We start from the raw sequence: 27,677 nt of genomic DNA on the forward strand, positions 1-27,677 counted from the left end.
AGTTGTTGTTGTTGTTGTTGTTGTTGTTTTGAATTAAGCACAAAACTACACAATGGGCTATCTGTGGTCTATCCACCATGGGCATTGAAACTCAGTTTTTAGCTCTGAAAGTCTGCAGACATTTGAGTGTGTCATTGGGAGGCTTTTCTTCAGTTTTTACTAATGAAGATTTAAGCAGTATTCCACAGCTGATAGGTGGAAACAAGATGACTGCATTATTTCAGAGCTTATTAAGATAAAAACTGGGAAGTTAAAAGAAAAACATTGAGGCTCCTAGGCCAGAATATTTTCCCAAGGGTTTAGAAGGAGGTTAAGAATTGGACATGCCAGTCACTTAATATATTTTTCGTAAGTCACGACTTATCATAATTTGAATTATAAGAATAATTTGGATGGGAATGACCTTAACAGTGTCATGAAGAAAAATGATTTTGGTGTAATGGTTGACCAGTCACTTAAGCCATCCAAAGCAGTGTGCTGTTGCTAGTGGTGTGGCAAGTAGAATTTTAGGTTATATCTACAGAAATATTAAATACAAGGCTAAAGGTGTTATAATTTCATTGCATAGGTCACTGGTTAGGCCACATTTGGAATACTATGTTCAATCTTGTGCACCTCACCTTAGGAAAGACATTGAAGTATTGAAAAAAGATAAAGATTACTAGAGTGGTGTCTGGAATGGAGGGGTTTTCATACAAGTAGAGGCTGAAATCTCTCAAACCTTTTTCTCTTAAAAAAGAATTAGAAATGGTATTGCAGATATTTAAGATTATAAAGGGAATTGATGGTATTGTTGTATCATCTCTTTTCATACTTAGCAGTTACAATAGGAGTAGGGGACAAATCTTCATACTTAACAGTAAGAATAGTAGGACTGCAGTACACAAATATAAATTTTGGAAGAAAAGGTGTCATCTTCAGCTAAGACATTGTTATTTTTCTAACAAATGGTTTGGCTTTTGGAAGGCAATGTCTATGTAAGCTTGAGAGAACGCTTGATAAGTATATGAATGATAAGAGCTGGATTTCAGATTTTTTTTTAATAATAGTTTTTCTTTAGGGAATAGGACAGCTGATATGGACCAGCAAGTCCAATATTGTCCCAAAATATTATATTATTTGATGTTAAAATCCAATACTGTAAGGACAACTGTAGGCACTCTGACAGTCACTGGTGTTACCGTAAATATGCACAATTCATTCTGGTATTGTTATTAGTAATACCAATATCAAAACCACATTCATGAATAGGAACTGTAAAGTTGCAAAATACACTCAAATAAAGAGTAAATACAGTCAAACAAAATAATCACATTATAAGTTGATGAATAATTATGTTTCATTCTTTCTAGTAAACTTAAGGATATTTTTCTTAAGTTTGTGATCACAAAGAAACCTCAAAATAAAAAAATATTTAAAAAATAAAGTTTCAAAGGAATGTTATCACCAAGAATATTGCCCTGCATGATGTTCAAACTTATATTTCAATGTTCAAAGATAAAGGGTAAAAAAATTAAATAATAGGTTGAACAATCACCAAGGTTTTTTATAGTTTTATTTAAAGAAGGATTATGTTTCAAGCTAGTGCTCTTTGTAAAACCATACAGCTCACATGCTGGTTGGATGTTGTACAATCTGACAAAAAGTACTAGTCTGAAATGTCATCCTACTTTAAATAAAAATATAAAAAAACTTGGCAATTGTTCAAACTGTTATTAAATTTTGATATTTTCATTGCATATGCAGTTTTAACTATATTTCTCCAAAGATAAAGGGTAACCAATGTCCCTTGAAAATTTACTGATCTTTACAATATTTATGCATATTAAAGGAGACTTCTTTAAAAACTTACAAAATGAGTTAACAAGAACTCTCTTGATCTAAACAAGCATGAAAAGAGTCAAAATATTACAGATCTTATGTTTTAAGAAATAAAATCAGTTACCTAAACATTCTTATGTTCACAGATTCTACAAGAGTAAATAAACCTTAAATTATGAAAATTCTAGTGTCGAAGATAAAATAATCATAGATCAAACAAACACTGATTAAAAATATGCAATATTTAAACAGTATTCAGACATAAACTGAACATTGCAGTATAACAGTGACTATAATATCACACAATTTACAAGAAACAGTTACGTTAAAAGTAAATCAATACATAATATGTATAAAAACCTGCTACTGAATGGATGCCATATGATTTTGTTCTTTTGGCAAGTGAATCATTTGAGTTATTCATGGTAGGTGTACAATACCCGATACAAGTTTCATTCTTATTTTGTTTGGCTTCTATTCAGTTTACTGTGACAAGTTGCAGCATCTCAACTAACTTTGAAGCATTGAAAATCATAGTAAGAGCAATAGCAACTTCTCTTTTTTGCACGGTTACTGTAGCTTTATCATCCAACATAACTATTGCTATCTAGATGTGTACTTTTCAGCAATTAATTCAATTTATAATATTAACTTGTTTTCCTTGGGCATCAAAAATTGATTTCAATTTCATTCTTTTCTTATGGCTACATTAGGAATTTTTAACATTTTCTCAATTTATTTGCTAGAAGAAAGAGTTTTAGAAATACTGTTGAATCTTGTCAATTTTGATATGGTTTACAAAAGGTTATCTTTAAATCTGTTCCAAAAGAACTTAATATTACTTTGTTCATTCTGGAAATTTCTCTCACACCTGATAAACCTTGCTAAGTTCATACACCCAGCTAACAAAATAATTCACTAAGACATCATACAGCTCCTAGCTAATCTTAATTTCAATACACACAAAAAAAAAAAAAAATTGAGGCAACAGACATTGAAATTTATTGGATTTGGGTTCCTCCAATTAATCAACACAGTACCATTTATGGTGTACACATGTTTTATTTGAATAGCAACATGCTTGAAAAGTTCATGGTAAAAATGGCTTCTTTGTAGCAAGCATGTGAAATGCTTTCATCAGAATGTTTACAGGAAACTTGTATTTAATTTTGCTTGAGCTTATTGCTAGTTTTAAGATTATCTTGCTTCTAAGTGTCAGTCAACTAAAATACTTTCTATAAGTGGAAAAGTAAAGGAACTAAATTCCCAAACAAATATAATGTCATCAAAATGAATTGCACATTTATAACAATCATTTGCAAAAATGGCAAATTATTATAATATCAAGGACATAAAACAGATTCTCTGTTAGACCATGAAATATATGAAAGTTTCCTAATTTAAAAACATCAAATTTGACTTGAAGGGATTTTATATTTTTATTCACTAAAAAAGAAAAAAGTGTCCAGAACATCGTTGCCTCTAATTTGTTCAATCCACGTTCAGAATGAATATTTCATATGCACCAGTATCAATGTAGCATGAGTATATGTGCTATCATATGTTATAACATATATCATAGTATATGTTTTTTTTTGGTTTTTTGGTGGTGGTAGGGGGGTACATGTTTAGACCATCAATTCTCTTGAATCATTAGATCACTTTAAAATGTTACCAGCTGGTTATTTGGCCTTTAGGCCTATTGCATTCTCCGATCATTAAGATTAACATATTGAAACTCCTCGTCATTCATGAGGACGTGCGTGACTGGAATAATTAATATTGCACTATTTAATTGGTTGTTGTGTGGCAGCACAACCTAACTGCCTAACCAAGTCATATGCTGCTTATGCTGAAGAAGGCAACAAATTTCCAAGTTCACCAATTTTTTTAAGGGTGGGAATGTTATACTTATATTAAAGAACTAATTCTTTTGGGAGAAAACTTGAGAAGTTTCTGAAATATTGAGTTCCTAAACCTGATAAAATTATAATTCTGAAATTCTGAAGTGCTTAGTAAAGATATAATGTTGGCTACAAATATAATTTTTCTAAAGTTTGTTATACCTAAAACTGCTAAAAAAAAGAAAATTTTATAACAAGCTCCAAAAGTGTATCTTAGAACGGCTGGTATGGGTGTTAACACTTTTATTGATAATCAGAGAACAATGTTTCAACCTTCCTAGTTCATCTTCAGGTTAATATTGTTCTCTGCTTATCAATAAAAGTGTTAATACCAATACCAGCTGTTCTAAGATACACTTTTGGAGCTTGTTATAAAATTTTCTTTTTTTTCGCAGTTGATTTCCTTTATGCATATATCTAGTGTATATACCCAAATTGTCATTTAGTTATATTGTTAAATACAACAGTCAAGATACTTGTTATCAATAACTGAAAGGATAAGAGTTAATTGCATTTTCAGTTAAAAAAATCACAGAATATGAAATTGCATGAACTCCTTTATATGTTCTCCTTTACTTTAGTTTTCCCTCAGAGGGGAATATATAGAGTGCATAATGTTTTTCTCAACATAAGTAGTTCCTACCATGTGCAAGTGATTAGAGTAGGGTGAATTTGAAATGTTTTAGTCACAAATCAACTCGTTTTTCTGTAAGAAATGTCCTTGAAGGTAGGCTTACATAACAGGTGCATATTTCTTTAACTGTGTAACTAGTATCCAAATTGTGAGTGGTGGTAGTTTCAGATTTAGATGACTGATAAAATATAAAGCTAAATCTGTGATGATAATTAGGAGTCTAATTATAAAAGCAAATATTTGGGAGAATGGTAGATGCATTTAAAATAATTTGCAGAATGAGTAAAGGAGATTGTCATTTTAATGTAACTCCTTATATATGCTTTGCACTTAGTATAATAAAAGCTTACATTTATGATCTGTGGAACTATTTTTATTAAAATATATATGTAAAAACAGCTCGTTTGGGTTGAGAAAATTTTTTACGCAGAGGAGTGAACAACGTTTCGACCTTCTTCGGTCATCATCAGGTTCACAAACCGTTTTTACATATATATTTCTCTACAAGTGGGTTTTCTCGACATCACAAGCTTAAAATACTATATTCAGACTTTCTTTTTAAAATCTTACTGTTTGATATGAATTTATGGAGATGTTTGCTTGTTTGTTGAATTTCAAACAAAACTACTATGTATTAGTCCTACCTCATTTGGTCAACACAATCTACCATCAACTTGTGGAATAATCTAGTTAGACTAAACAATATGATATAACCATCACTTTTATAAGGCTTCCACTACTCTAAAGCATAGATCATGCTTTTGTTTCTTTTCTAAGGTAACAGGGCTAAAACCTCAGATCCACAGTCTGGTAAGCTAACAACTGGGCCATGCTTGGCTCAGAATTGTTTGTTTTGGTGAAGCACTAATTTTGCTATTTTAAAATAATTTTAACACTTGTTGGATAGGTACAATCTATGGATATGTGAGATACGACTAACTTAAACTAATCTGCTAATTCTGCTTTAGCCTCAAACTGTAATCACTTCATCTTCCATGATATCCTTCCTCATCTCTCTCTCTCTCTTTACACTCTACTTTCAGCTAACATATCTATTTCTTTTTATCAGATAAACACAAATCTTGCTGTTAAATCCAATAACTTCCATTCTCCTCCATTTCTCATTCAGAGCAATCTTAGTCCTCCATTGGTTCTAGGTTCGTAGATCCTCTGCTTCCACTGTTGTGTCTGACTCTCCAATAAATACTTCACTCATCAATTATTCTAATTTCTCAGTTCTTTACACTTCCACTAGTAACACTATTCAACTATAACATATTCCTACTGCTTTCCTACTTCCATGACTCTATACTTTCATTATTAAGTCATGTTCCAAAACTTCTACACTTATTAAACCACTGTAATTAGAGGAACCTATACCTTAAATCCATCAAAACTAGAGCTTGGTAATTAGTGTAATTTGTGTGTTTTCTTATAGAAAAGCCACATCGGGCTATCTGCTGAGCCCACCAAGGGAAATCAAACCCTTGATTTTAGCAATGTAAATCTGTAGACTTACTGCTGCACTAGTGGGGGGCTAGTGAAATTTGATAATCAATTAATTATTGGGCTCATCACTCAATTACATTCAACTAATTAATTATTCTCACATGAGACTCAGATAATTGGAATAATCAAATACAGTAAGAACTGGAAACCCATACAAATTTTGATTACTATATAATTTGTGACCCCAATTGATTTAACTTAATTTTTAGTAATCAGTTATTTTACGTGGTATTAATGAATGCACAAGTCAATAAATTATATGATTAACTGTCAAATGCTAGTCATCATTCAAAAATAGCACAAATGCCTTTAAACTCTGAAATTACTAGTACAAGTATACCCATCTTTCTAATAAACTGAAACACATCACTTATCTGACTGTTTTGCTAAGAAGCTAATAACTTCACAAATGCATGTATCATAACTCATCCACAACACTGTACTTCAAAGCATTCTATAATTATTAAACTTTTACGTAATTTTTCTCAAATGTTGTTAATGATGCAGAATTTATTTCTGGCCCAATGATTTCCCTGAGAATTTCGACTACAACAATTCTTTTAGGAAAAAAATTGTCCTTTTTACATCAGAAACAAGCATCCAGTTTTAAAGAAAAATTATGTGGACACTTTCCACCCATATAAAATCACACCAACAAATCTACATTAAAGTATTGAGAAAGACAAGATATAGTTATTGAAATCACCCAAGTGTACACATAATAGTCTCAACCATAAAAAACAAACAGATCTTTAGGCCTTAAAAAGTGACAGGAACATTATTACAAAACCTTCTGGTAACAGTGGGGTATTGTTCCACTTGATAAAAAACAAAAAGAAATTAAGCTTTCCAACAACCAGGTAACACAACTTTATACAAAAATCTTATATATGACCCAAATAATGAATTTACAAAGACCATCACTGACAAACTAAAACAGATCCCTCAAATTAACTAAATAGAGAAGAAAGCTTTCAAATATTTAATAACCAACCAAGTCTGCACAGGGAGATTTCACTCACTTTCCAAAACCAATAATCCCTGTTCTTTCTATTATTTCAAATACTAATGTCTACCCACAAGTTATCTGCTTGTATTTATTACAAAATAAAAGATATTCTCCACATATTTGCTTCATATATCATAGACACTACTCATTTAACACCTGTACACTAACATTCCAACACTCAATACTTAAAATTTCTGCCGTCTTAAATGCCATCCACAAACCTGAGTTAAACAAAGTTGTTAGCCACATTTGTTTTTTCTTTCACCAATAAATAATTCCCAATAAATATTATCCATACATATAAAATTTTTATGATGCCTTCTGACAAACTGACTTGTACTAAAAACTAACATACAGATCACAATATCTCCACTAACAAAACTGTCATCCAGTCCACATCAAACAAAATTTCACTTCAAGTCAAACCTTTAGCATGAAAATGATCTGTAATGATTAAAAAACACAATTAGGACATGAAAGAAAACAGGTCCTAAAGTTCCTGAAATAAAAGAATAAACCAAAAAAGCTGAAAATTTTCACACGTTTACGTTCTTGAACCCAAAAAAATCTACAAAGTATTTCTAGATATCACAAATTATCCAAAACTGATAAAATGCTTCATGAATTGTTAAAAAATTATTGTCTACAGAAAATATTTCCTGTAATTACTGTTATTTCCTTTAGAAAAAACAAAAGCCTTAAATGTATTCATGTTCATGGAAAAGTTAAGTTTACCATGCTACAGAATGAATATCATCCCTGTAATAAACTTTGATGCAAGACTTGTAGGTTTATAAAACCATAAGTACTATCCCTGATTAACACTACAAAAATAACAGTTAAGCAAACAAAATCTCTTGTCAAACTCAAAACATATCCTAAACACTACAGAAAAAAAATAAAAAATGCAATCACCTATACATTGGACCAACCCAAATTACCTTTAGATGAAGGTTTAATAATCACAAATTCTCTGTTAAGATTTATAACAGATCTTCCTGTTACCCTACAATTTTAACCAGTCTGATACCTGAAATCAGTGACATTGTTTTCATTGACACCAAAACTGTGGATAAGTTAAAATACCACAGAGAAAACCTTAGGAAATTTTGTTTTGAAATTAAGCTATCATTATATACATAGAGGAAACCATAATGTTGCAAATATTATGAAACTGATTAATTAAACTATTGTACTGTTTTAAATAACATTACTGACAAAATTGTTAAAAATTTTTGCTTTTAATACTAATTCTTATTCTTTTCAATAATGGCTCTTGTTTTTCTTCCATGTATTTCAAAGACAACAAAAACAACAACCAAAAAAAAAAGTCCCAAGCACAGTTGTTTAATTAGTTATATATTCATTATTATAATGAATTTTGGTTTCTCTCTCAGTAGCCTGCCCTAATTTAATATTAAATGCTTAGTTAAAATACAGTTTCATTAATTAGTTGTTTTATTTTTAAGTTAAAAAGAATACAATTTCCTGACATACTAAAAAGTTCAAGAAAACCAATAAAATAATCTCTGCAGAACTTGTATTCAGTTTTAAGAGACAGATTACCATACAAACTATGTTTATTTTTAAAAATCTGTGTAGAATATTCAGTGTTTGTAAAACAAATAAAATTTGTTCATGTGGTTTACTGTTTAACATCACAACATTCCAAAATTACACTAATATAACCTGAGATTCACAGAGTAACTATGTACCAAAAACAGTTGTTTTTTTAATCACAAAAATACTTTAATACAATAAGAGCTTCTTTTATTTATGCTCAAGCAAATGCCTAATAGTTCATAACTCATTACACTTGGTTCAGAAACACTTATTTATAACATAGGCTTTTCATCCATTTAAGCCAGTTCATCATCAATAATAATAAAAAGCTCAAAAGGCAGCTGTTATCATTCAAATATCAGGTTGTTTGAAAAATAATGGCAGATTTTTATATTAAAATAAAAGTTTAGTCATTTATAGGGTAAAAACCTGTCTTTTTTTTTACTTCATATATACCATTTAAAAACTAAAGCTTTTTTCTATTCTTTAGTGCTTTTATTGTTTTCTGAAACTTTGTTTCCAATATTTCAAACCCTTACAGTTAATGATGTAAAATATCACTGCGAAGGTTGTTATCAATAATTGGAAGACATGCATTGAAAGGTGTATAAATAAATGCCAACACAAGTCAGTTACAGAGGGCCAATCTTGCGCTTATGATAATACTTGGCCACATGTTGCTCAAAGGATGCTCCAGAAGCTTAACAGATTACTCCCTACTTACTCTACAGACCTGCCCTCTGACTACCATGTTTTCAAGCACTTGGAAATGATTCAACAACAGAGCAGCAGGTTTATTAATCAAAATAGGAACCTAATGAATCTACACACTTTTGCCAATGAAAACAAAATTATTTATACTATAACAATAAAATTCTGAAGTCCTAGGACCTAATATCTATCAAGCTTTTCCTTAAACTCTCTTACATTTCCTGCATTCATCACATCTGAAGGTGATCCATTCTAAAATCCAACCAGAAAGTTAGAAAAAATATAATTGTCTCAGCTGAAGATGGCTTCTCCTCTGTCAAAAGTTATATTTATAACTCCCCTGACAGTCCATTAATGTCAGGGGCTGTTACCCTGAAGGCTTGATAGTCTGAAAATGCAAGTTGTTTTTCTTAACAGTTGAAATATTAAATTGATTGTTTGGTTAAATTTGTAAAATTTAATAACAAAAAGTACCAAAGAATATTGCTTAATAGATTGGAATTTCTCATGAATGAATGGTTAATGTTTATCATCATCTCCTATGTGTTGTTTTTGTATGCATGTATAGAATGTATATCATCATCTCCTATGTGTTATTTTTTGTATGCATGTATAGAATGTTTATCATCATCTCCTATGTGTTGTTTTTGTATGCATGTATAGAATGTATATCATCATCTCCTATGTGTTGTTTTTTGTATGCATGTATAGAATGTATATCATCATCTCCTATGTTATCTTTGTATGCATGTATAGAATGTATATCATCATCTCCTGTGTTGTTTTTTGTATGCATGTATAGAATGTATATCATCATCTCCTATGTGTTGTTTTTTGTATGCATGTATAGAATGTATATCATCATCTCCTATGTTATCTTTGTATGCATGTATAGAATGTATATCATCATCTCCTATGTGTTGTTTTTTGTATGCATGTATAGAATGTATATCATCTCCTATGTTATCTTTTTGTATGCATGTATAGAATGTATATCATCATCTCCTATGTGTTGTTTTTTTGTATGCATGTATAGAATGTATATCATCATCTCCTATGTTATCTTTGTATGCATGTATAGAATGTATATCATCATCTCCTATGTGTTGTTTTTTGTATGCATGTATAGAATGTATATCATCATCTCCTATGTGTTGTTTTTTGTATGCATGTATAGAATGTTTATCATCTCCTATGTGTTGTTTTTTGTATGCATGTATAGAATGTATATCATCATCTCCTATGTGTTGTTTTTGTATGCATGTATAGAATGTATATCATCATCTCCTATGTGTTGTTTTTTGTATGCATGTATAGAATGTATATCATCATCTCCTATGTGTTGTTTTTTGTATGCATGTATAGAATGTATATCATCATCTCCTATGTGTTGTTTTTTGTATGCATGTATAGAATGTATATCATCATCTCCTATGTTATCTTTGTATGCATGTATAGAATGTATATCATCATCTCCTGTGTTGTTTTTTGTATGCATGTATAGAATGTATATCATCATCTCCTATGTGTTGTTTTTTGTATGCATGTATAGAATGTATATCATCATCTCCTATGTTATCTTTGTATGCATGTATAGAATGTATATCATCATCTCCTATGTGTTGTTTTTTGTATGCATGTATAGAATGTATATCATCTCCTGTTATCTTTGTATGCATGTATAGAATGTATATCATCATCTCCTATGTGTTGTTTTTTGTATGCATGTATAGAATGTATATCATCATCTCCTATGTGTTGTTTTTTGTATGCATGTATAGAATGTATATCATCTCCTATGTTATCTTTGTATGCATGTATAGAATGTATATCATCATCTCCTATGTGTTGTTTTTTGTATGCATGTATAGAATGTATATCATCATCTCCTATGTGTTGTTTTTTGTATGCATGTATAGAATATTTATCATCTCCTATGTGTTGTTCTTTGTATGCATGTATAGAATGTTTATCATCTCCTATGTGTTGTTTTTTGTATGCATGTATAGACTGTATATCATCATCTCCTATGTGTTGTTCTTTGTATGCATGTATAGAATGTTTATCATCTCCTATGTGTTGTTTTTTGTATGCATGTATAGTGTTAGTTGCAGAGCCTGCATATTTATATATCAATAGTGGTTTTGGGAACAGAGTTTTTTGAGAGAATGGGTATTCAGTCTTCTTATTATATATTATTGTATTATATTCCTGACTCATTAAACACATTAAAAGCTTCAAGTTAGTAAAAATTATCTTGACATCCAGCTAATGCAATAAGCTGTACACTAAAATATTGATTTTAAGTATTTCTGTTTTTTGTATTTAAAATGAGAGCAAGCCATCAGGGGCAGTTAGTCCATCAAACCATCCCCAAGATGTACCCTTTAAACTCTTCATTTGAGATTGCATCCATCTAGTATAAATCTATGAACTTGTTTATTCATTCAATTTTGACTACACAGTCACCATGCCTCCTGGTCTTGTTAGTCTCACCATTAAGTATGAAAAAAGACGATACTTCAATGCTATCAGTTTCCATAAAAATCTTAAACACTGCAATCAGGTCCCTACTTTTTCTTTTCAAAACAAAATTTCAGAGGTCTTAATCTGCCTTTGTTGGATTTTTTCCATCCTAAGAATAATTCTAGTAGCCCTCCCCTGAACCCCTTCCAATAATGAGATATCATTTATGAGGTAAGAAGCCAAAGGCTGAAAACATTACTCCAAATGTTATGTAACCAATGATCTGTGTAATGAAATTTAACATTTTCCTCAACTGAAAATGTATTTTCAATAATATTTACCTTCACTGACACTATAACTACTTCTAAATCACCTGTGTTTCTACTCTCTTCCCATTTAAGCATTGAGAATACTTGCTCCAACCTTTTATACACCACTTGAATGCCTTAGGCAAATTCTAGTTTGCAAGTTTCTCCACTAACTCCAATGCACCCTCTATTTAGGTACTATACATAAGCACCTCATTCAGTTAATGTAATCACTTCTGAGACATAAACCAGCTTTGAGCGGGAAGGTAGGGCAAGAGAGTGCCAACCAAGGTGTGTATTATTAAAAAAAATACAAAATACTCGAGAATGCATCTCTAAGACCTGCACCCAGCAACAGTCAGTTGTAAACTCTCTCTCTGTTAACCTGAAAAGGACCTAGGAAGGTCAAAACATTGTTCTCTGCTTTATTAATAAAAGTGTTAATACACATACCAACCATTCTGAATTACATTTTTACTTCCAAGTGGATTTCTCATCATCAAGAATGAGGGGAACATCGACAAGCTTCAGAAAAAAGTTGAAGATAAATACCAAAGAAAGTCGTGAGAGTAAAACAAATTCAGAAAAAACAGTGATCTGCCTAATCTAGACCCTCACAGGTCCAAAAGTGGATCCATCCATTAAGAATCTAAAGAAGCCTCTTTCTGGCAGCAATAAACCAGGAACATGCATAGCTGTTCCATCACATAACTAAAAAGCAAATCTCCCAGCATAAACAGCAATATCATGAAGAACAGGAAAAACCAAACAGTCACTTACCATCCTTTCAGCTAACAAGAAAGGAATATAGGCAAATGCAATAGGAAAGACTCCGAAAACTTCATAAACCTAGGTAAACAACTGAAGAAAAAGGGCTGTATGTGGCTGATCAAAATGATCCTCTGATGAGGCTAACCTGGTAAAACAAGGAGCTTGGAAAAGCAAGTCTAAATTCTTAACTGTTGTTACCAGGTAATTTGCTTCTCTTCTGGATGTTGACAAATACTAGATAGCAGAGGTGGAAGAAAATACCTCTGTTCTACTTGGGAATTCATACCCATCAGCAAACAAGTTTTGTTTTTGTTGCTTAACTTTAAATATAAACAAAAAGATATCTGTATAAATGTCAATTGTGTTCAAATCCACAACATAAATAGTAAATAATCACAACACTCCTGTTGATAGAAACCCATGCTGAATACTTTGTTGAGAAAAAGTAGTTACATTATCTGAATGAGGGGATCATATACAGTATCTAGATAGAGGATTCATTGAAGATGGTGGAGAAATTTGCTAATTAGAATTTACCTAAGGCATTTAAATTGAGTATACTGGAGCAAGCATTCTTAATGCTTAGATGAGCAAACAGTGAAAACTCTGGTAATTGAGAAATAGATATAGTGTCAGCAGACAGTAAATGTGTTTTGGAATTATAACCTTTTTAGACTTGTATTCAATACTTCTGTAGATGCAACCTAAAATCCTATTTGCCCGACCACTAGCAACAGAATACTGAATGACTTAAGAGACTTAAAAACTAGAACATTAAGATCCTTTTTTTTCATCAAACCTTATACAAATTTAAATTACTTATTTACCATTTTACATACATGTCACTAATGTGTACCAAAAGAGCTCAGGTCCTTACATTGAATCTCAAGGTACCAAACTTTAAACATTAATACAGTTTAAATAAAATTCATCTATATTTTCATCCAGTCAGTTTTCTATTCAATGTAGCACCTTATCCAATGGTTTCTGAAAACCCAGGTATACCAAATCAACAAAATTACTCCTCATTTACTTGAAAGGTAACCTCTTCAAAGAATGTTAAAAGATTAGCGAGGAATAAATTACTGCGAGTGAAATAATGTTGACTGTCCAATAACATTTCCACTTTTCCTACCACTGAAAACTAAAGAAAAGTTGAAAATTAGTCTCACAATTATACAGAGAACTCACCATTATCACTTCAATATTTTACAATCTTTTATCCTTTTAGTCTACTGAAGCCCTTGTAAATAATATTGTCACTTATGTTCAACTTCTCTTACAATATAACTCGCATTCTCACAGTATTGATCAGTTAAGGTTTCATAAATTTGGATGCTAAAATTTCCAATTTTTTTGATGAAACTAAAATGTAGAGAGTTTGTGTATTTTTCTTATAGCAAAGCCACACATAGCTATCTGCTGTGTACACCAATGGGAATCAAACCCCTGAATTTAGTGTTGTAAATCCATAGAATTACTGCTGTCCCAGCAGGGAACAAAATGTAAAGAATGGAAATTAAATGGTGAACTTTTATCTAGGTTGGATGTGGACAGCTTCAATTTGATAATTTTGAAAAACATAAAAAGATTTAAGAATAGAAAGTAAAGTGATGCACTTGAATTATGGAAATTTTGAAAGAGCTAACAGCATAGATTTTGGGTAAGAGAGACACCAGTGTTGTGTAGAGAAAAACAAAACAAAAAAGGGTTTACATGTAACAACTAGCAACTGTCCATGATCATTGACAGTATTGTATGGTGAAATTATAAATCGAAGAGTAAAAACAAACGTTATTTTAATATTATGTAAGACTGGTAAAGCTTCATTTACAGCATCTGGAAAGCTTTGATTTTTTTATTAGAAATATATATACACACACCAGTGACATCATGCAACTTCTTAATTAAACAGGCAAATAAAACAATTATACAAACTAAAATTAACTTATGCATCTATAAACTTAATCAAAAAAATTAATCTAAACTACAAACATATATCACTTCATTAGACAAACCATTCTTCAAGTTTAAACTTAAACAACTTTGTATAAAAGGAAGTTTAAATCTGTTCTTTCAAAATATACATGTATTGCCCCTAATGGTCATGCAAATATGAATATTAGAGGAATATGTTTAAACTCTCGGCACTAAAATTTCAACTTGGCCTTTAAAAAATAACAGTTTGCCCGATGATGTGCTGTATTCCATTACTTATTCCAAGATGACTTTTGTATAGGTGTGCACAAGGTATCTGTATAACCAAATACCACACTTGTCTATAAAAGTTTTTTAAGTGTTATTAAGTTTTGAATGTTGCATTCTGTTTCAGTCTTTATACGTTTACTGCAATAATAAACATTATCAAACAAACTTGTTTATAAAGTAGAGAGGGAACATAATACTCTATTTATAACATTATAAGACTTTCTGGACTAAATGTAGACACAGACTGGGAAAAAAATAGCACTTGAGGAAACTTTATTCAGATGCATACAGAAGGGTAAAGCTATGCCTTACAAAAGACATTTCAGTTTTGTTAAATATAAACATTTGTAATGAATTCACAATTTTATAATAAATTTGCCAAGTTTATCCAACTATACTGTTTATATGATTATTATGAATTATATATTTATTTTGCACGATAAAAGAAGTATACTTAAGATTATAACATACAAACAACAAAGAATATTCGACTCTTCAAAACTGTTACATACCCAACCTTGAGAAAAGTATACACTTAAAAACCTCTCTTTCAGTAAACCATCACTACCTTTTTTAAACTACAGAAGTGACAACTTCCAATAAGCTAAATGCATTTTTTTGAACTTACTATAATTGTTATTTGCTAAAGCCTAATCCAATGATCCAAGTCATTATGTTGTTCCTGAAAATCATAAATAGAGCTAGAAATACCCAAGAGTTTGTCAACCACAGACTTTACTAATTCATTAGTAGTTCCCTATTAATATCATTACTGTTATTAAGTATTAGTAAATGTTCATACACTAATCCATGAGAAATTCCATTAGCAGCAACAGTCCAGTTTAATTGGATTCCATTTAATAATAAATTTTTGCTTTCTTTCACTTAACCAATACTGTATGAAGTTTCTATCTCTACAAACTACAAAGGAAAAGGAGAAAAATTGTCCCAATTTCATGTCTAACACTATAAAACAATAGTTTTATGTAACATGCATGCTTTAGAGGTAATGACTAATGCTATCACATGCACACTGGCCACTACAGATGTAATTCTTTAATAAATATCAAAACATTTTTCAAACAAAATTTAAAAATATTTTACTGCAAATGGAAGATCTTCTTGCTGTATAACTACTTTCACCAGCAAAAAGAAATAAAAACATAAAACATACTAGCAAAATAGGAAATATCTTACCACTTTTATGCCTAACACAAGTGGCTAAATTGTTAGTGTGCTTAAAACATGGTGAACTCCTTTCTAATTAATAAAAAAAAGGTTAAAGCACTTTTTAACCAAATATTTACACAGTTTCTTTCTCTTAATTCAATATTCATTTATACAACTCCAATGAATAACCTGTTAAGCATGTTATATCAGGATTGAGGTCTGAACTTGAGATTCTCAGCTCACACCAGTGCTCTGAAACTTTTTTTTATCAAATATGTTATCAGACTTATGTCCTGAGAAGAAATTAAAACAAACTTGTTCTTTAGCCAACATATGCAATGTATTGAAATACATTATGACAGTAACAACTGCAAAATATTCCAGCATATCAATACCACAAATACATACTTCTCAAGCCTCCATCACAACCTGCTATCTTAAGTAACTGAAACACTTATGAGAACATTGAATCTCAAACCAATAACTACATACCAGCATATCTCTTCCACATAACACTTTTAAGCAGACAACATATGAAGTAAACTGCCAAGCCAAGCACGTGCACAGCCATTATTTGGTTCAGATAGCCCTCACGAGAAGTATGACCATTAACTGATGCCAGTATGATGAATCAAATTGTTATGAATCTGCCCTGACTGCTGCCTGAAATTTAACCCAAGACTCTCAGCCCAATCTAGTGTTCAGAAATAAATGCTTTTTTTAATTATGCTACCAGTGCTCAGATTCCAAACAGACTTCTCCCCATCCTTAAACCTGAAATTCAAGAACCCTTTTTTAAAAGTGAAATTTTTGCTTTATTGCAAATGTACAAATGTATCTGTACAATTTCTTTCTATATGACTTCCAACACTAAAAAGAAATACAAGTTTTATTACCAGATGATAAAATCATTAACACAGTGAAAGCAACAGCTAGGTTTTTTAATAATTGTAGAGATGACTGCTGATACTGACTGTCACATCCATTAAACTGAAAGATGAAAGTATCTTAAGAAATGAGTAAGAAATAATACAGTATTATTAATTATGGCATTTTGATGTTGATATTGTGATAATGCTTTCACTAGTAACACCAGAAAGCATACATAATAGTTATTAATAGTCATTTCATTACTGTTAGTCATTATCAAACTGTAAAAAAAAAAAAGTTCAAAAGGAGAGTAATACTAGTGAGTACTACTATTAATAATACAGGGTGTTCAGAAAGTCACTGTGCAGTTTTGTAATCATAATTTATTCAGTCCATTTCAAACCAACAACTGAGAGCAGTGTTTAGAAACAAAATAAGAAGGATCCAGGCCTGTACTGATGCCAACGGGGTTCACTTTCAACATTGTTTATAATTGTCATTCATACTTACCTCCTGTATTCTATATTGAAACATGTCTGTTAATAAATATATAAGTGCACAGTGACTTTCCGAACACCCTGTAGTAATACTAACCAACTAGTTCAGAAAAAAACAATTTAGGTGTTTGAACTTTGCTTCTCCTGTCATAGAAAGGGAACTTATGAAAAATGTTCTAAAAGTTAACACTTAAAATTAACTCTACTTTAGGAATAATTTTTATGTAACTAAAAAGAGTATCACTACCAAATTTGTACCCTCTGACTGCTACTGTTAACCTCAATTTAAGCCAATGTCCACGCCGATCGGAATAGACTGCAAAGGAAGACACGTTTCCGTAAACCTTCCGTTTACCGGAGTGAAGAATGCACAAGCCAGAAACTTCTTTCAGCATTATTTACAACATTAATTTAGAAATAAGTATGAGTAGTTTTCTTAATTTTTGGACTCACCAAGGAATACGACATCCATTTTATTCAAAGTTCACTGGGTGTAGTACATCCATTCACGTTATTCAGTGTACCACAGATCTCAAATGCACTCATACTACTATACTACAGGTCAAACTCGGGAGCGAGGTGGGAAATGAAGCTATCCCACAATTCCACAAGATGAAACTTCTGTTTACAAGTTTCTTATTTGTAAAAACCATCTTTACAAAAATTCTTATCTGACTCACATGTCACATGCCGTTATTGGAGTATCATGAGTACACTTAAAAATTACATCACACAAACGCTACACTTTTTATTAGACTCAATGCGAGACATCCGGTGAAAAAATAAATGTATGAACATATGTTCAGTATTTATGCGTTCTGTAATATGTGGTTTCATAGTGTCACTTATGCCTGAGAAGTATACGATGTTGTTGATTGTATGGGTGAGAAAAAATGTGCCTGTAATGATCTAAATAAATACAAAATCACGAATACAGTTTAACCACCACTTTGAATTATAATAATTGTATACCATCAGATTTCTCCAAGGATATTAGGCATCAAAAAATTATATGCAAAACTAGATACCAGTAGCACGAAACTTTTATCTTATTGAATATTGTTATAACCAGTCACGTTGTTACGATTCTATACAACGGAGGTCCATAGCGAATGTTAAGTGTTCATACCCAAATAATTTACTCAACCAAAAAGCAAAACGGATCACAGATAAACGAAAAGTGTTTACAAAACTGGTATCTGACGACCCCTAACGCAGACCTACATCCTAATAAAACATTTATTAGTGGAGGCTTGCAAGCTGTTGGATTAAGATTGATAATTTCTAAAACGTACGACCTCATTATACTGCAAATCTTACATTTTTGTAAAATCTTTAACAATTGAAGTCATTCTTTAGAACTGGGACAGACCTAAAGAGAAATTCACTGTATTGACGTTAAAATTAAATTTTATGATAAGACATTTAATTTTCTTGGTGTAAAATACCCTCCAAAATAATAATTTTTTTACACATTATTATATATTTATTTTCAGATTTTAAATTGTTGTTGTTTCAAATCATTTATATAACTCGTCCGCTTGAGTGAGAAAAGTCGTGTTTGCAATTTAATACTACTTGATGGCGCCACGCCTGCACAAGCTGAAATCACGTGATATGATTGATTTAGGAGCTATTACATCAAAGTACACAGAAACATCTGTTAATAAATTTACAGTTTAATAAAAATTGCATATAGTTTGCAGTACTGAAGCCGGCTTATAAGCCTATCAACAATAATAATTTGACAATTATTACACTCGAAATTATGTTTCCTGTCAATAATCATGAAAAAAACAACAACAAATAAATTCTCCCAGTTTAACGAAAGGAAATACGTCAAATCTCAAAATAAAGAGAAAGATCGCCAGATTCGTAAATACTGTTTGTTTGTTTTTCAAGTAAGCATTGGAGGAAGAGGTCTTTTTGTACATGACCCTCCTGGGTACAAAATTTTAAACATACTCATAAAGGAAAATCGAAGCGAATGATAATCAAGTAAGCACATGGCTACATAAAGGGCTAAAGTACTGCGCCCAAAACGACTAAAAAAACCAGTTTTGAGGAAGTAAGCACCAAACTTATAGCTGAGCTAGTGGGAGGAGGAGGTTTTTTTTTAACAAAATTATATTTAAATAAGTAATATACGTTGTGTTATATGGTGAAGGTCAAATTATGCAATGGCCTAAAATTTCTAGTCAAAATTTATGAAATTATTAAACTCAAAATTAGAAAATATGCTATGCATGATTATAATTAGTTTATTTTTATAATGAATAATATCACTAGTTTTAATAATATACAGTTTTAAATGAAGGTATAATTCCAACACTATTGCTCTATAAACACAAGGTAAAGTTAGTTATTAATTTGAAAAGCAATAAACGTTATTTCAAAACCCAGTACTACAATTCACATAAGAATTTGTCTCTCTAATAATAATCCTCGATTTATTTGTTAACTTCTTGCCTCTAGCTGAATATTCCCACTTGTCTGTAACTAAGTTCCCTAGCCTCGGCATGGCCAGATGGATTAAGGCGTTCGACTCTTAATCTGAGGATCGCAGGTTCGAATCCCCGTCGCACCAAACATGCTCGCCCTTTCAGCCGTGACGGTGTTATAATGTTACGGTCAATCCCACTATTCGTTGGTAAAAGAGTAGCCCAAGAGTTGGCGGTGGGTGGTGATGGCTAACAGCCTTCCCTCTAGTCTTACACTGCTAAATTAGGGACGGCTAGCGCTAATTTTGAATTTTATAATGCTAAAAATTGTATACACACCATAGAAAAGCTATTGTATACCTTTATGTTTAACAATAAACAAATTTTAACTAGAAAAACATAATAGAAGGAACTGAAGAAAAACACTGGCTTCAGTTCAGCGGTGTAATTATGCCTCCGCGCCCTCCGCAATTGCGAGGATACCCGAGCCAAAAGTGGGTTCGAATCGCAATTAAAAGTATAGGGAAATAAATGTAGGGGCCCAATTACTTTTTGTGGCACCCTTTATTTTTTAGTTACGATAGTGCTTCATCTCAAATATGAAGTGGATGAGGAGTCAAATATACCTCCTATGGCTCGTGGGTCGAGCGTGACTCTTAGCAGTTAGCATGCAAGACTGTTAATTCCTAGGCTCATGGTTTGCGTCCTGTTGTTGTAAAATCGCGCTCCATAGTTTCGAGCTGTCGGCGAGTTATAAATGTGACAGTTGCATCCCACTATTCGATTATAATAGCTAAAGCGTTGATATTGTATACGTTGATTAACTGCCTTCCCTCTAGAATATCAGTTCAAAATTAAGGTCTGCAAACGCAGCTATCTCTTGTGTGGTTTTGAACGAATACCCGAAACACACTAACAATCTGTGGTCCGCGCTTTAAAAAATTATATTTCCGAGAAAGCATCAGAAATGATCTAACTTGAATTTGTGACAAAATGTTGAAATGTTACTTGTTATTCAAAAAAAAAAGTTTGAAAAGTTTAAGTAATCTACGGAGTTTTAATGAGTTTTAAAAATGTTTTCATCCTAAGTAATAATTATTTCTAAAAATGCAGTTTCATGCTTGGATACCTTTTGGTAACTGTTTTATGCGCTGTCACTTGGTGGAATTTTGATTTATTTTCGTTTTTAAAAGTTTTTCAATATGTTTACTTTATGATTAAAGTTTCCTCAGTATTTTGGACTCTTTTATAACTGAGAGAAAGTTCAGCATGTTATTCACGTTCGTTTGAGTATAAAGTTCAGAAATTTGGTTATTTTACTTTCTATTCTGATAGTAAGCATTTCCGGTTACTGAGATGGCATCTCAAAACGGAAATACTAGCAACTAACTGTAATGTATTGTAGGTCATTAAATAGTAACTGGAACTAAGCTGGTAACCTTGATTAAACATTGGATTAGTTTTCACTTTACCGAAATCATAAAAGATCACATTATAAAAAATATTTTAGGTGTTGCTAACATTTATTTGGCAACTTAGTAGTCTCCAAAATAAATACATGAATTTTGGTTTGGTTTGCTTTGAATTTCGAGCAAAGCTACTCGAGGGCTATCTGCGCTAGCCGTCCCTAATTTTGCAGTGTAAGACTAGAGGAAAGGCAGCTAGGAAAGGCATCACCACCCACCGCCAACCCTTGAGCTACTCTTTTACCAACGAATAGTGGGATTGACCGTACATTATAATGCTCCCTCGGCTGAAAGGGCGAACATGTGTGGTGTGATGGACATAAATTTAAACAAAAAATGGATGGATAACGTAACTATTATTGTTTCAGAATGTCTTAGTAACACTGAAAGTTCTATCATTTGTACTAATTTATTTTAATGTTAGCACACCGGACGGAGTGACTATCATTAAGAGTCTCCTAGTGGGACAGAGGTAAAGTTATGGACTTACAACGTTAAAATTATGAATTCATTTCTTTTCGGTGGGTACAGTAGATAGGTTGATGTGGCTTTGCTATAAAAAACCACATACACACTATCATTAGTTACCCTATACTCGGTTATGTGAACATTATTTACCCTGTTATCGATTGGCATATCTGCTTATAAGCAACTCATATATATACATATAAAATGCGTGATGCAGTAAGACTGAGTTTGAAATCGAACTTGAAACAAATGTTCATACTATAGAAAATCCATTCTTATTCATATAAATAAACACTTGTGTTGTCGATACGATGACATTTGGTTTGGTGTTATGTAGTGTTCCTTTAGACTAACCTCTCCCTTTTTCATAATGGATTTCATGAAACTGCCTGTCAGAACGTTAACTATAATCCTTGTAGGGTAATAGTAAAATAGAGGTGAAAAAGTAAGTGTCAGGTGTACAAGCAACTTGTCATGGGGATTTCACCCGTTGAAAAAGTAAGTGTCAGGTGTACAAGCAACTTGTCATGGGGATTTCACCCGTTGAAAAAGTAAGTGTTAGGTGTACAAGCAACTTGTCATGGGGATTTCACCCGTTGAAAAAGTAAGTGTCAGGTGTACAAGCAACTTGTCATGGGGATTTCACCCGTTGAAAAAGTAAGTGTTAGGTGTACAAGCAACTTGTCATGGGGATTTCACCCGTTGAAAAAGTGTTAGGTGTACAAGCAACTTGTCATGGGGATTTCACCCGTTGAAAAAGTAAGTGTGAGGTGTACAAGCAACTTGTCATGGGGATTTCACCCGTTTCCTTTTGGGACTGAAAACAAATCAATATTTCAAATTTGAAAAAAATGTGCTGCTATGAACTTTCTTTTTTGTTTAATTTTTTGGGGGAGGGGTTCTTGAAGAATAAGGTCAGTGACCCGAGGTGAAACATGCTCCGGCAGTAAGTGTAGATACTAAAATCAAACGAGTGTGCAAACCAAATGAGATGTGAAAAGGGTGTTTTGCAGCAGAATATATACAACGTCACTGGTATTTCACAAAGCCTTGTTTTTCTTCTTGCTTGTGCGCATACAGCGCACGTTGTTCCAGTTTAATCACTGGCAACAAATGACACACCTATTTAGTGTGAATTTAAAATTCGTTCGATTTTCGCACAAAGCTACACGAGGGCTGTCTGCATAATTCATCTCCAATTCAGCAACGAAATAAGGAAACTAGTCATCACTTCACAGCCCCAACTCTTGGGCTCCTCTTTTAATAACAAATAGAAGGATTGACTGTAACATTATAATGTCCCCGCTGTTATAAAGATGAGCATGTTGGGTGGGATAGATATTCAAACCCACGACCCTCCACATATCCACGTGGTGAAAGTTTATTAAAACATTTTAAGCTTACTTGTAAAGTCTTCGCTAAGATTGATATAATGATTTCGGGGAAGATTTACCCATACCTGTGAATTAAAAACTATATTATCTACTTTAAAATCAAAACCCCTTTGCAGTTGAATTATAAAAGTAACATAAATACAGCGAGTGAATTCCGTATTACCGAACTTACAGTCATATAAGTAATGTTATAAGGTTAATATTTATAAAAAGTCAGAAATCGAAGATAATTTGACAAACGCCCAACGTTATTTTCATTATAAATATCAGGCCGGTTGTTTCCCAGCCTTCGGAGTTTGAAATGTGTACTATAAATTATTTATTATCAAAAACGCACACGATTTTCCCTAAACCATTATAACTTTATAGCTATGCATATTTATACAAAGCCACGACCATAACTGGTTGCTAGGATACCGAGACCATGTTTTCGTTTTCTGTTTTTTTGTTTTTTTTTTTTTTTGGAGGGGGGGATTTTATCATTCACTCACACACAGACACACTTGTTTTGGCTTCCGGCATTTATTCAGACAAATACGCATTTTTTTTTTGGCTTTCGTCACTCATTCGCAAATAAATACATATATTTTTCTAGCTTTCTTCACTCACTCATAGACAAACAAACAAACACACATAGATATATAATTGGAAGTTATAACTTGAAACCAAGTTTCACTTCGGTAAAATATTGATTCTGATGACGTGGCTGGACAAAATTGATATTGTTTCGTGCCGCCACATTCTGAGACAACAATAGTACCTCAGTCACTCAACTTTTACCACATTCTTTAACAACTTGGCTCGTTATGGCTAGGTAGTTAAGGCGCTCGACTCGTAATCTGAGGGTTGTGGATTCGAATCCCCGCCACACCAAACATGTTCACCCTTTCAGCCGTGTGGTGTTATAATGTTACAATCAATCACACTTGGTAAAAGAGTAGCCCAAGAGTTGGCGGTGGGTGGTGATGACTAGCTGCTTTCCTTCTAGTCTTACACTGCCAAATTAGGGACGGCTAGCTCAGATAGCCCTCGAGTAGCTTTGCGCGAAATTCAAAATAAACAAACAATCTTTAACAGCTATCTCATTCGAAAGTCGTATGATCTCAAATCACAATAATAATTCACTTTCTTCAGTTTGTATGTTGGTTGAATTGCACAGAAAAGCTAAACGACAGATATTTGTGGGATTTTACTGCTACTCTTTCAATGTATAGACCGCTCCAGAATTCGCAGTCCGATTTTTTTTTTCTCACGGTAATAGAACGCGAGCCATGGAACTTCAGATTCAAAGTCAGGCACCGTTGGCCCACTTTCATTACTTTAAAATTTATTTATATAGTTTACCAGTGTATCATTATTATTATTATTCTAAGAAGTGGCATTATACAAGCTCTATCTATTCAGGATTTATACTACTAAGTTTCTGTTGTATTCGAAAATTTGGGTCTGTTCTCTATCATACGTATTTTTTTAGCTGTCTTGTACTCAAGATAAGGTATCGTATTATCAGTCAAATAAAAACTGTTTTTACGTTCTTTGTTTGAAAGATCTTTCAGTGATTTGGTAACTTCTGAAGATTACCAATATACACTTCTCTCAGCGTGGTATCTCTCCAGCAATATACACTTCTCTCAGCGTGGTATCTCTCCAGCAATATACAATCATCAGCTCGGCATGGCATCCTTTGAATGCGATACATTGTTTATTTTACGTTTAACTACATATGGGAAAATCCGTTGCTAAATCAGTTTAAAGATATACAATATTGAAAATAATTATGGAGATGCACAGGTACTACACATAAATAATGCAACTACGTGATTATTTTGGCATTAATACAATATATTATAACAGAAAATACAAAGGAAAAGAGAATAACTTGTACAATATACACTGCTTTGTATTTGCTTTAATAAAATCTGTAAACCTCTCTTTTTTTTTCTACTATGTGATTGTGAAAAATTGTCCTTTACCTTTTGTTTTACTACCCACAGTTGAGGTAAGTTGTTTATTTGCTGGTCGACTTTCTCAGTTTCCAAACAAGCCCATAAAGCCTTAATGGTATTTAAATCAGAACTCTGTGTAGGTTAAGTTGTATTTTTTGATGTTGGATAAGCCTCTTTTTCTCCTGCAGATATCGTTTCTCCACATTTACCACCTGCATGAAATAACTATCTTGCTGAAAAATAAATCCATGCAACACAAGTCTTGTTTCTAAGTAAATAAAATAATGTGTACGAATTAAATTGTACCTATCAACAGTCAAGGTGCCATCAATTTTGTGCCGATTTCTCACACCACTGTTTGAATTGAAGTCTGTATTTGTACTGCTTTTCCTTGCATTATTCACTTTAGACATTATATGGAGACCGTAAAATTGTTCTCCTCTCTAACATTTAAGAAATTGTCCATTGTTACCAAACAATTTGAATTTAGATTTATCTGTAAAAAAGCACCCTCCACCAGCTTTTCTCATCCCACAGTTTAAATGAGATCAAAAACTCTAATCCTGTTTTATAGTATACTTATTTTTCTCTTAAGCAGTGATATTTCTAGTAGTTGCACAACCTCTTAATGCTGATATATATCTTACTGTTCTAGATAGAACATTCATACCAATACTTACAGTTGTATTATTGGCAGTATTTGTTCTGAATTGTTGTGTATAACATAAATAGCACACCTTCTATTACTTAACAATTATATTCGCAACTATTATTAATATCACTAATTTCATGTACTCAATTCAGAGTCTTCTTACAGCTCTTATCGAAACATGAAATTTCGCTTAAATCTGTCACATGCCAAAATTTTGTCACGTGTAATTTCTATCTTGGGCGATAAGAGAGGATCACTATACTACTGCTGGAAATGGCATGAATGTCTGAGGTTTCTCAGGCATTATTCTGGTGCGGCATTTTCTGATTGGTTAGATTATGGCCAATCACAAGGTAAACTATTAACACGTGACTGCATTCTAGTGCAATTAATTTTCATACAATAGGGGAAGAAAAATCCCATATTCGGGCTTTATTCTCATCTTATTTCTTGTTTTCATTATTACTTACAATATTGTTTATATATACATGTGTGTGTGTGTGTGTGTTATTTTTTATATCTACATCTTTTGACCATATCAGCTCTAACGTTATACATTTTGGTTACTGGTTGGTTTCTCGATGATGCCTTTTAGATGAATTTAGTGCTTCCCAAACTGTATGCTAAGGAATTTTAGTAATTATTAAGTAATTTCTATTTATTAACGTAAATTAAATTTATTAAGAATTTAATAGTTTTTTAATTTAAAATTTGATTTATTTTATCCCTGATACAGTGTATTGCAGTAATTTCTGAAAACAGGAGGCATTAGACCTGCCATAAGGTCTTATTTACATGTACCGCAAAAGGTTTTGGACATTAGAAGAGTGCTCTGAGCTGAAACGTTCGAGAAGCATTAGCATAACCTGTCCATGAATAAAGTTTTAGAGCATCTCACATGGCGAGACAAACTTAGTAATTAAAGGCTTGTCATCGTTTCAAGTTATCGTCTTGTATATCAAATGTACAATAAAAACAATGTAAAAGAGTATCTCTTTGTCAAAATGTACTAATTTCCATTGCTCGCTTCTGGTACAGGATCAAATACATTTTTTGCCTGAAGAAGAAAGGTCCACCTTTCAAAAGTGCTCGGGTTATAGGTTTTTTTTTATTTCTATCAAGACTCTTGAAACTATGTGTTGTTCTAACATCATAGATAAAATACATCAAGAATGTTCATATTAAGATTTTACTAACGCCTTGCATAGCTGAGTTTTATCAGATGTTTTGCCATAAGTATATTCTTTGATCAGATTTGCTTTATGCTTACGATCATTGTCTTGCCTAATAATCCGTGTTCTTGAGAGACTGGTATGATGAATAAGTATGTAACTGTACTTAGCTGCAGTCAGGTTGCCATCCCTTTCTTGTGCACTGTTGACGTTGGTTGAGATGCAATTCCAAACTTGTACTGATTCTCCACAATACATTTACTCATGGATATTCCTTTTAAAATAGAGCTATCTATTTTATTGTTTTTGAATTTCATGCAAAGCTACACGAGGGCTATCTGAGCTAGCCGTCTATAATTTAGTAGTGTAAGACAAGAGAAAAGGCAGCTAGTCATCACCACCCACCGCCAACTATTGAGCTACTTTTTTACTAACAAATAGTGGGATTGGCCGTAACTTTATAACTTCCACATGCTTAGTATTACGGGGATTCGAACCCGCGACTCTCAGATTACGAGTCCAGCGCCTCAACTACACGGTCATACCAGGCCTTATTGTTTTGATATCGGTCTGTTTTCCCGCAGCAAATGATGAATACATTTGTAACATTGATAAGTAAAAGCTTGAACAGAAAGGCGCGAAGATTTAAAAGCCAGAAGCTATATTTTACGTTTGATAACGTTGGTGGTAAGATAAC

At 32.4% G+C, this 27,677-nt stretch overlaps 1 protein-coding gene across 1 annotated transcript in view; it reads right to left on the reverse strand.

The window, feature by feature from the left end:
* LOC143258590 (dystrophin-like) overlaps positions 1–17,851 on the reverse strand; it is a 194,731-nt gene extending 176,880 nt beyond the window's left edge. Inside the window, 1 exon segment of the mRNA XM_076517774.1 lies at positions 17,689–17,851. Within this exon segment, the coding sequence (XP_076373889.1) occupies positions 17,689–17,836 (148 nt within the window). The 5' untranslated portion in view covers positions 17,837–17,851.
* Between the last annotated feature and the right edge of the window lie 9,826 nt (positions 17,852–27,677).

The sequence above is a fragment of the Tachypleus tridentatus genome, chromosome 8, assembly GCF_004210375.1.
Source record: "Tachypleus tridentatus isolate NWPU-2018 chromosome 8, ASM421037v1, whole genome shotgun sequence".
NCBI lineage: Eukaryota > Metazoa > Arthropoda > Merostomata > Xiphosura > Limulidae > Tachypleus > Tachypleus tridentatus.